The 11,457-nt window shown below is 43.8% G+C and overlaps 1 protein-coding gene across 1 annotated transcript in view; it reads right to left on the bottom strand.

Moving 5' to 3' along the window:
- The window catches only part of LOC104968191 (calcium-dependent secretion activator 1-like), a 56,215-nt gene that overhangs the window by 35,257 nt on the left and 9,501 nt on the right, over positions 1-11,457 (bottom strand). The window contains exons 3-6 of the mRNA XM_010797766.1: positions 7,459-7,567; positions 6,606-6,818; positions 1,988-2,124; positions 1,234-1,421 (exon numbers count right to left, since the gene is read on the bottom strand). Coding sequence (XP_010796068.1) covers positions 1,234-1,421; positions 1,988-2,124; positions 6,606-6,818; positions 7,459-7,567 — 647 coding nt within the window. The remainder of the gene's footprint in view (positions 1-1,233; positions 1,422-1,987; positions 2,125-6,605; positions 6,819-7,458; positions 7,568-11,457) is intronic.

The following is an 11,457-nucleotide window of genomic DNA, read 5'->3' as shown; positions in this document are numbered from 1 at the left end:
GCCTCGAGAGACGTCGTCTGGGTCCAATGACTGTCGACTGTGAACACTGCCGGTTACAGGGCGACGCCTACGCACACGAGGGCTAACGTGTTGTGTCCCCAGAGTATGTAGATAAACAGGACTCATTATTTTGGGGTTTCATAAAAAGTCAAATCTATATTAAAATCTAAATATACATGTATTTATTTTCAACATGAATAATAACCTGTGCTGAACTCTGTCCTCTGGCAGTGAGATATAACTTTTTGATGTCTGAGCTCAAAGACAGCCTGCCCCCTGACCTCTGCCCTCAGCGCCGGAGTGGCCCTCGTCTCTCCTCGTTACGCATCATCCGGAGACGGCCGGCTGTGATGTTGACAGATTGGATGTCCGAGCACATCACAGCAGATTAGACAAGATGTAAATAGTGGAACTTAGATAACATGGTACATGCTGGATCAAGGCCAGATGACTGTGTCATGTGCCACAGAACCTTCAGGAATTGACACCGTTTGATCTGTTCCTCTAAAAACAAGTTTATAAATATGCTGTTGTGCCTATTTAGTTGTATATCACAGCCAGACAAAAGACTGCTGAACTTCTTGGTAACCACAGACAAGCAACACTACTCTCGTTGGCCTCTTGTGCTAACAAATGACCCAAAGAAAGGTGCTTCCTAGGATTTTATTGTAGAAGTCAGTCCAGTCAGTTCGTATGTTCCTCCTCAGTGAGACTTGTCCTCACAGAATACAAGATAACTCACCTTTTGGTTCCTGGGAACATTGGCGACCTGGCGTCTTTTTTCTTAATGAACTCAATGATTTTGAGTTCTCTCTTAGCAGGAAGTTCAGGGGCCGATGGGAAGAGTGCTCGTTGTAGCGCGGCCTCAGAGACGGGCCAGCTGAGCAACTCTGACACACGGAGACTAGGTGTGGTCGTGTGGGAGTGAAGGATTTTAGGAATGGTAAAGGGAAGGTCATTTTGTGAAAGTGATCAAGGCAAAGAGGATTTACAGGGATAATGGAAAGAAAGAAAAACAGCAAGTGAGCATGCAAACACGGAAAGTGAAAAGAATAAAAAATCAATAAACTCAAAATCATATCATGGAGGGGGCGGGTAGCTCACATATTGTACCACATATGTGCCCATTAGTCATTTATTTTCCATCATTTAGTTTTGACAATGAAAAATCTTAAGTTGTGTTCCCATCATAGTCTGTTACCACGGAGACAGTGAAGAACAGCTGATGTGTACCTGTTCCCATGGACATGTGAGGCACAGAAGGCGAAGCTGTAGTGCAGCAGGGTGGGGTCGATCATGGCCCCGTTCTCCGCCCGCACCAGCAGGTCGCTCAGGTAACAGAGATGCCGATGGCAGCCTCGGACGCCGTAGCGAGCGCAGTACTCATCTAGGACGAAGACCTGACCGGGACTGAACCAGCCCTGTGGGTCACACACACACACACACACACACACACACACACACACACACACACACACACACACACACACACACACACACACACACACACACACACACACACACACACACAATAAAATAAAACACATCATATATATTATTCTGAAACAGACCAATCTGCACAACGACTAGTACTTTTTTTAACATATATGTAACACTAAGCTGTCTGTGGCGCTTTCCTGCTGTAACGATGCACATTTCCCCTCTGTTGGACTAATAAAGGGATTCTGATTCTGATCTCACTACTTTTAATCTGGTACTTCTACCTTTACTGAATTACAAGATCTGAGAACTTCTCCTACCTCTGGTATGAAGGGAATCTATGCCATGCTTCATTCAGCCCACGTTGACAACTGGACTGTGTGTGCAGTGTGTGTGTATTCTAATGTACAGACATTACATCCATGTTCCACAAAGATTCCCAACAATTGTTATTACTTTGCAAAAACGCAATCCAACAACCCTGACCTTTGTGGGCAGTCATTAGTCAGGTATGTGTGTTCTCTCAGCTGTGATGGACAGAACCTACCAGGCAGGAGTAGGAGTCGTTGAGCCTGTGGTCCAGAGTGAGGCGCTGCACCAGCTCAAACAGAGAGCCGTGGTCGAAGTTACAGGGGTTGGCTGAAATGAACTCATCCATGCCGTGCTTCTGTGCCCGATCAGCATCTGTACACATTTAGCCAGCCGATGAGGAGAGACACAGAGGGTGGGGGTCATTGCTGGCAGAAAATCAAGAATAAAGTCCAGTACTTGCTTTCAACTAACCTAATACAGTTATTTGAGATCTGTTGACATAATACATTTAGTTCAAATCAACGGTTCAGTTTTTTCAGAGGGTGACCTGGGAGTGGACGGTCAGTTCTGAGGTCAGGGGTGAGTCATGTTGGATGACAAAGGCTACAACTTTAAATATTGCTCCTTCCTTGTTAAACAGTATATTCCATTGATGCTAACAGAGCAGTTATATGCACATTAACCCTGAAACTCAAGAGTGACCGAGGTCCTGAACCGCCTCACTCATAATACAATCTAAAAGCCGCCCCACAACACACAATACCCTCGCCCATTTCTAATGCCACTTCACTGCGGTGTCAGTGGCCCCAGGCCCCTGGTGTGGCCCATAATTAATCCATGTGTTGAGCATCTCAGAATGAGCAGAGGATGTGGGGGCCCCACACTAATCTTTATTGTGTAGAAAATAGCTGGCTTAATATAATTTAGGCAACAGGTTTCTCTGATTTCTTGGTGGCTGATATACTCTAATCAGGGTGCTTAGGGAGGGTTAGGAAGTTTTTTTTAAATTTTGGCATGGTTACTGGGAGCCGAAAATCCATGCAAACCTTCAGGCTGGCTCTAATATTCTTTTCTGGGAAACAAAGGGGGGGTTGGTGCACCTGGTCTGTTTCCACTTTCTAGGATTTGGGATTTACATGTCAATATGTTAGAACATCCTATATAATGACATGTTAATATGCTTATTGCTCTTGCCCAACAACAAAAGCTGTGTTTTGGGTTCGACACTAAAGACAAGGTATTGTGTTTTGTCATAGCAAGGTAACCCTACACCACATACTAGTCTGCTTATATTATATGTAATCAGACTGCTAGTATTAAGAAACATCAGTACTGAGAGATTAGACTGTTTCAGAAGAAGTGAGGGATGAATAGAACTGAAAACTCATTGCATTTCATGTCAAATTAAAAAAAGATGTAAAGATGTAACAACAGAAAGAGTGTTTTTCAAAAATAAATATTTTATATAAGTGTTCAAATCTATTTCTCCCAAACAATCAAATATTTTATTTTTGAATGACTGCACAGCTTATTATAGATTCCTATAATCTTTGATCTTGGTGTGGACAGAGTGTCCCGTCAGACCTGGGACAGACCTGGATAGACCTGGGACAGACCGGGACAGACCTGGGACAGAACTGGGACAGAACTGGGACAGACCTGGTACAGACCGGGACAGACCTGGGACAGACCTGGATAGACCTAGGACAGACTGGGACAGACCTGGGACAGACCTGGATAGACCTGCTACAGACCTGGATAGACCTGGATAGACCTGGATAGATCTGGTACAGACCTGGGACAGACCTGGATAGACCTGGTACAGACCTGGGACAGACCTGGACAGACCTGGAACAGACCTGGGACAGACCTGGATAGACCTGGGACAGACCTGGGACAGACCTGGGACAGACCTGGATAGACCTGGTACAGACCTGGGACAGACCTGGATAGACCTGGTACAGACCTGGGACAGACCTGGGACAGACTGGGACAGACCTGGGCTAGACCTGGGACAGACTGGGAGAGACCTGGACAGACCTGGAACAGATGGTTGAAGGTAACACTGAGATACACAGTCCTCTTCACTGCCCAACGAAGGGACCCCAGCTATCAATCAACAAAACAAACAAAGAGCGGGATGCTGGGAGCTGATTGTGTCCCCTCAACAAGTCCCCCCCACCCTCCCCCAAAAATCTAAAAAGGTGACATTGCGGTGCCCCTTTGGTCTGTGACTGGTGGCCTGTCAGCTGTGTTTGATGTGAGTGAGCGGGAGTGGAGGCGGGAGCTGGACAGTAACATGCAGTGACACCAGTCACACCCGTCCGTCTGGGCTGGGGAGGGACGGCCCTGACAATGATTGATGGCCGCTATTCTTTACAGATCCAGAGGAGAGGAACCACTGCTGGTCCTGGTTGTGATGGTCAAAAGCATTCAGGGCGATTTAGCACGTGGCTTGCTTTTCCGTGGACTGACCATGAAACTCATCTTTCTGTTAAAACAGTGAAGATCCTCACTGAGGCCCAACACTCACCTCTGTAACACGCTGCACACCTACAGTTATCACGAGTCAAAGCTTCTCACAGATTTTCAAGCTAAACACAACAAAGAGGACATCAGCAGTGAGTGGTGATATCTGTGTGAGATGTTCTCTTGGCTTAGTTTGAAGGAGCAGCTGAAAGACTATAAAGAGCTGGACTAATAGGAAGGGCTAAATACAGCCTAATCAATGAAAGAGGTTACAATTATATTTGTGTTACTTACTACCTGTTCTGCAATCAGTAACAGATAATCCCACAAATTAGCACACCTTTTCATTTGAACACACAATACCAAAGGAGATGAATAGCATCTACGAAATGTCTCCAAAGTTCAAAATTATGATAGTAACAAGTACAACTTTTCTAGGCTATGACCTTCAGTCCTTCTATTCATTAACAAAGTGTTAATAATCAGGGAAGGGAAACTGTCACTTAAATATATATATATATATTTCTATGTATTGCTGTCATTGGAGACTGAATTGCTTTGGCTAGTATGTTTAAAGGAACACTTGATACTTATCATGTTTACTTCAACATTAATCAAACTTTAATTTAATTGTTGTTTTGAAACAAAAGTCAGTCCAGTCAATGGCTTCAATATGTATGATCCCATGTAGTTACAGTATCATTATAATCTTGTTATTACAGCATAACATATGTCAAAACTCATTACACTATCAATCATCATAACAGGGAAAAAACAGTGAACTGTGAAGAATCACTTCACCTTTCAGCAGCTGAAAACAATAGTCTTAATTCTGTCTCTGTTGCTACAATGTTTTAATGTAGTCTATTTTGATGTGCGTCGGGGGGATATGGGAGGTGGGTGGGGGTGATATGATGTTATATTATTTACCGCACTGATCCAGGTGCGAACTGACAAGTAGTTATTTGGTAACATTGACTGATTGCTGCCTGGTTTAATTGTGCAGCAACCACACTGTATTATTCATTGGCTGGCACTTTAAACTTGGTAATTACCAGCTGCTGGGACTCAGTGGGACTCCAGTGGTTGTGTCAAAAACAGCTCGCTCACTAACTTACCTGACACACATGCACGGAGGAAGCACTTTTTAAATATACTCGGGGTGTTGGTCTGCACCCATTCCTCCAAGTCAGTGATGCTGTATTGTTTATCTTTGGCACCGAACACACTCAGTATTTGTTTTGGGGAAAGTTAAATATGGCATGAAACTAGTAGCAGTTTGATCACACCTTCATTACACGAGAAATGCTTTTCAAAGGTTGATGTCAGGCTAACATGACACTTTGAAACATTTGAATAAATAAAGCAACATTCAAACCTTAAAGCGGCCCTATTAAGCTTTTGGGGTCTTCCCTTTCCTGTTATTTAAATGAAGGCTGTTTCGTTAAAATTGTTCAGACCAAATCACCAAGTTAGCATGGTTAGCAGCTACTTTGTGTGGTGTAAGGATTCACAGAGAATGGACTGCTGAGATATCCATGAATGGCACATCACCTGCCACGTCTCAAAGCTCTACTCGCAAAGAGTTTTGCACTGATGTTATTATGGTGCAAATGCGCCGAGAAAGCTGAGGGGTTTGGGCTTTTTTCATGTCTGAATACAACTTTGTGGCAACCGTAAATCTGTGTTATAGTCAAGAACAGAGTAAGCATAACAAGGGTAGTGAGGAAAGGATTCAATATCCCAGTCATTATGAATGCTTTCCCACCGACTCTCTAAATATGCAAATGTTCCTCTAAAAGCAACAACTACAGTGGAGGAAATAAGTATCTGATCCCTTTCAGATTGTAAGTTTACCCTCTTACAAATAAATGAACAGTCTATCATTTTAATGGTCGGTTTATATAAACAGTGAGAGTAAGAATATCAAAATGAAAATCCAGAAATTGACATTATATAAAAGATAACAATGTATTTGCATTTAACTGTGTGAAATAAGTATTGGATCCCCTTGCAACCAACAAGGAATCTGGCTCCCACAGACCGGTTACATAAGTCCTCGTCCTTTAGGAAAGTACCCCTCATATCAACTTGTTACCTGTATAAAAGACACCTGTCCACAGAGTCAACCAATCAGATTCCAACCTCTCCACCATGGGCAGGACTAAAGAGCTGTCTAAGGACCTCAGGGACAAGACTGTAGACCTGCACAAGGCTGGGATCGGCTACAAGACCATCAGAGAGCAGCTTGTTGAGAAGGAGACAACTGTTGGTGCCATTATTCAGGAATAGAAGAAAGATAGCATGAGCATCAGTCACCCTCGCTCTGGGGCTTTTCCATGCAGCTGTAAAGCCACAATCATTTGTGAAAGTTGAAAACTTACAGAACTGAGAAATGGGTGCGTCCAGCTGTGGAGTTGTGCCCCCCCTGGAGTTGAGTTTCTGGACCTGGGTGGGGGGCACTGGCTTGTGTGACTGTCCGGTGGCCCGGTACATGGCCTGCACCCACAGGATCCGGTCCTGCTCGTCATCACTGGCAAAGATCACAGTGTCGCCCTCTTTCACCGCGTTAAAGAACGTCCGGCCGCCATCCAGACCTGAAGATCAGAATCACAAATCCTTTATTAGTATAGATGGTTACAGCAAAAGTGGCATAGCAGGTAAAAAAAGCATGCAGTAACACAGAATAAGCTAACATATTAATACATAGGAGAAATGGATCGCACATTCCTGTTTGTAACTATTTATAAATGTCCAGAGGTGATGCTCTTTAATGTAAATGAATTGTTCAGTATTTATTATTTGAAGGTAGCCATAGGAAGTCTTCTACAAGCAGTATGCAACTGTCTATCAGCCTCCTGAGGACAAAGCCCTGTCCTACAATCACAGGGACACTTACAGGACTGCTTGAAGGATTCATTAAGTCAATGAGTCACTTGAATCACTTTATTGTTGTTTGGTCAGTGTGTCACTGTGAACGGCTGATATAAAGAGCAGGAGGCTGAATTGTGTACAATGAGTTTACTTCAAACCTCCAGCAGACAGAATCAGAAATATTACTTTTCTAATCACAAAGGTTAAATCAGAAAAGGCTTTCCTCTCTTAAAACACAGCATTGTCTGTTTCTGTGTTGATGTTGCCAATGTGGCAGTGAAGGTTGTACTGGAGCATCACACACTTATAGTCCGATCGTGGCACCTGTTGTGTGTTGGAATGACTGTGGGTGTAGGCTGTTACCTGGCTGGGGGTCGGTGTAGTCCACAGTGTAGCCATCGAGCTGCAGGAGCTCCACAGGCTCCGCCTTCTTCTCTCTGTAGCTGCACATGGCGAAGGTGTACTGACTCACCTGCACCAATCAGAGGGAGAGAAACGTTCAGGTGATCAATCAAATCAAATCATATCAGGGTTTATTTATAAAGCACATTTAAAAGCGATTTGTGTTGTACATGTAATAAAAATACTTCACTACAATCACAATAAAAGACAATAAATTACAACATATATATAAAAAAGGAGTCATGCTCCGCTCTGACTAGAAGGCCAGGGAGAAGAAGTGAGTCTTTAGTGAGGATTTGAAAACCCCTAGGGTCTGGGCCGACCTCACATGGAGGGGCAGAGTGTTCCAGAGCCTAGGGCCAGCTGCTGCGAATGCTCGGTACCCTCTGGTTTTGAGCCTGGTCTTGGGCACTACCAGCAGCAGCTGGTCAGCAGACCTTAAAGCTCTGCCTGGGGTGTAGCGATGGAGGAGTTCAGCTATATAGGCCGGAGCCAGCCCATTTAGGGCTTTGAAAACAAATAAAAGGAGTTTAAAATCAATTCGGAACCGAATTGGAAGCCAGTAGTGAGGCCAGAATTGGGGTGATGTGGTCACGCTTTTTGTGGCCAGTGAGAAGACGTGCAGCTGCGTTCTGCACTAGCTGCAGGCATCTGATTGAGGCCTGGTCCATACCCACATACAGAGCGTTGCAGTAATCCAGTCTTGAGGTTACGAAGGCATTAACCCTTTCTAGGTATCAGTCAGAAACCAAAGCCGTTACAATTCTAAACCCTGTCCTCAAGTAAGAACACCTCATCCTGAGAAACCATGTGAGCACCAAATGTCATAGCAACCGTTAGTTACGGTTTAAAGTGAGGTGGTGTAACTAAGTAACTAAGTAGATTTACTCAAGTACTGTACTGATGTTATATTTTGAGGTACTTTAGTTGAGTATTTCTATTTTATGCAACTTTGTACTTCTACTCCACTACAATTATTTAATACCTTTAGTTACTTTACAGATTTGGATTAATGAAGGAAATATAATCAATACTGCATCAACAGTGTGTGTGTGTGTGTGTGTGTGTGTGTGTGTGTGTGTGTGTGTGTGTGTGTGTGTGTGTGTGTGTGTGTGTGTGTGTAAAATGGGAATGCTAGTGCAGAGGAGAGAGACCAGATTTTCTGCTTCTTTAGTGAACATTCTAAGCTCTTGTGTGAATCAAGAGTTGCTCATTTGAGGGTTGAAAAGTAGGCTACTGCACATTAATGATTTAAAATGTGTGAAGCTACTTTCAATGACAGATCTTTGCAAGGCTCAGTTTTTCCATGCCAATATTCCATTCCAAGCTGCCAGCTTGATAGGCCAGAGTTATTTAAATGTCCTCTGTAAAAACGACATGTTGACATTAACACTTAACTAGCAGTTTGATTCACAGCAAAACACCTTTACATCTACAACATGGTGCATAGTTTGATTTGAAACTAGATGAATGAGGTCAACCACAGCCAGATGAAACTGAACATTCTCTGAATATGCATCAGGTCTTGACAAAGATTGAGGAATCATTTAATAACATCTGTTGATTGGTGCTTGTTTGCACGTCTTTTTTCACAGTGACTCCCCGGCCAGTCATCTAGTTTCCCTGTCAACAAAAACTCCACGGACATTTGAATTGAAGGGTCTCCTTTATTTTCTCAAAGGCTAGACTTATATTTTTAATGAGTACCCACTTCAGGAAAGCGTAATTGTTCTTTTGTGTTACCTGTCCTGGATGAATCCTGTTAATAAAAGGCCAGTACTGACCCTGGTTCAGGTCTTACTGCTCTCTGTGCTGGTAACAGGAAGTGTAGTGACACTCTGCTGCTACTGTAGCTGCCAGTCATAGCAGCCTGTCGTCACAGATCAGCAGGGCCGGCCAATCAGCCGCTGTTGCGCCTCTGCTGCTGCAAGTGGCAGCTCTCACTCTGCTGCAGCTGTGTGTGTGTGTGTGTGTGTGTGTGTGTGTGTGTGTGTGTGTGTGTGTGTGTGTGTGTGTGTGTGTGTGTGTGTGTGTGTGTGACAAATGAAATTCCCCACAACAGCCCTGATGAGACCTAAGGCCAAGTAAAGGATGGAGGGAAGTAGACCCATTCTCCAGCAGCTCCCTGGCCTCCAGGACACCGCAAAGGCAAATTAGAGTCTAAACTATACCAACCCCCCCACCACACATACCCCAAAACACCAGCTCTCGCGCTCTCGCGCTCTCTCTCTCTCTCTGTCTCTCTCTCTGTCTCTCTCTCTCTCTCTCTCTCTCTCTCTCTCTCTCCTTTAGTTTCACATCATTAGGGGAAGCATATGGACATGCGGAATGTCCTTATAAGCCACCAAAAACATTTACATATATATCCAACAAATAATGTATGCCATCTTTCTGTCTGTGTGTCTGCCTGTGTGTCTGTGTGCTTGTCTGTCTGTGTGTCTGTCTGTCTGTGTGTCTGTCTGTCTCTCTGTCTGTGTGTCTATCTGTCTGTCTGTCTGTCTGTCTGTCTGTCTGTCTGTCTGTCTGTCTGTCTGTCGCTCTGTCTACCTGTCTCTCTGTCTCTCTGTCTGTCTGCCTGTCGCTCTGTCTACCTGTCTCTCTGTCTCTCTGTCTGTCTGTCTGTCTGCCTGTAGTTATTGTAGCTGAAACGGCGATTTCTGAGAGATTTTAAATCTCAGATCTGCTCAACTCAACCTGTAAGACAGGTCTCAGTGGGTCACGCGCCTCAACCCTGCATTACAATAGGTAGGAACACTCTGCTGATTCCGCGAAGTGCAAAACTGCGTGAGTTAGTAAACCCTCAGCTAAAAATCATTTAAATAGCGCATTTAAAATCAGAATAACTCAGTGTGCATCCAGACTCGGTGAGGACACTATCTATACCAGTGACGTGCGGTGAGCTTCATGGCTGGTAAGGCACTGACTCTTTCAGAGTAAGATTTACAAATATTATATTTTGACCTTAATCAAAATATTCGGTTATTTTCAAAAGCTTTTTTAGTCTGATGCTTCGATTCATTTTAAACAGACCGTTCAACAAAAGGATACGCAAAATCGAAATATCGGATTGTTCTTTCTTAGTAAGATCCCATTTTCATTACAATTGTGGTCTTACCTTGACTTGAAGATTAAGTCCATGCTCTCCTTCTGGACAACAATCTATTCGTTTTTGTAAAAGTCCTCCTTATCTTCCTGTAGTTTCAAAAGTCTAGTTTGTTGTTTATGTCTACCGTCTCTGCGTAGAATAACAGTAGCAACAAGAACCTGTGGGCTCACGTGCCCCCCTTTCAGTGCGGCAGAGGTTTTGGCTGCCTCTCCTGCTGCTTTTTTCATTGCAGTTATATGATGAGACCAGCGAGCCTAAATATCATATATACGTTAAATAAGTTATTTAGAGACTATGGATGGCGAAGATAAATTTAATAAAGGGATCTACAAACATTACATTGGTGACCTACAGTGAGATGGTAACAGGCATGCGCTTAGGGCCCGCTTTCCAGCCAATTTCTGTGGGGTGACGCATTCTGAGGTGAGGCAGATCTCATCTGTGCCTCACCTCACCCCACAGTAACTGGCTTAAGCGCGCTCACAAAATAAGTGCCCGCGTTAAATTAGTGCCCGTGCTCCAGCAAGTTACTGTGGGCTTACGAGAGGCAGAGCTCGTCCCTGCCTCACTTCTCATCGCTATACCCGTAGTTGTAGCGGAGCTCGGCAAATTTGCTGATTTTGACTTTAAAAAGCGATTGGAATCATACATTAATCACACTTACATCATAGATCAGTGGAGACATTTTATTATTATTACTATTTAGTTTTTCTTTAGTTGTTTTTCCATTACATTGGAGTATGACAGGTGAGGCTCTGCCTCCCCTGACTGCACGTCGCTGATCTATACTGACTCAGCAGTCTCTGTAAGTTATATTCTTGTTTAAATAGACTTCTCTGTTTCATTTATTCTAC

The sequence above is a fragment of the Notothenia coriiceps genome, unplaced genomic scaffold (assembly GCF_000735185.1).
Source record: "Notothenia coriiceps isolate Sejong01 unplaced genomic scaffold, NC01 NC01_scaffold00038357, whole genome shotgun sequence".
Classification (NCBI taxonomy): domain Eukaryota; kingdom Metazoa; phylum Chordata; class Actinopteri; order Perciformes; family Nototheniidae; genus Notothenia; species Notothenia coriiceps.
Note: the sequence above shows the minus strand (reverse complement) of the source record. Positions and strands in the feature narration are given on the sequence as shown.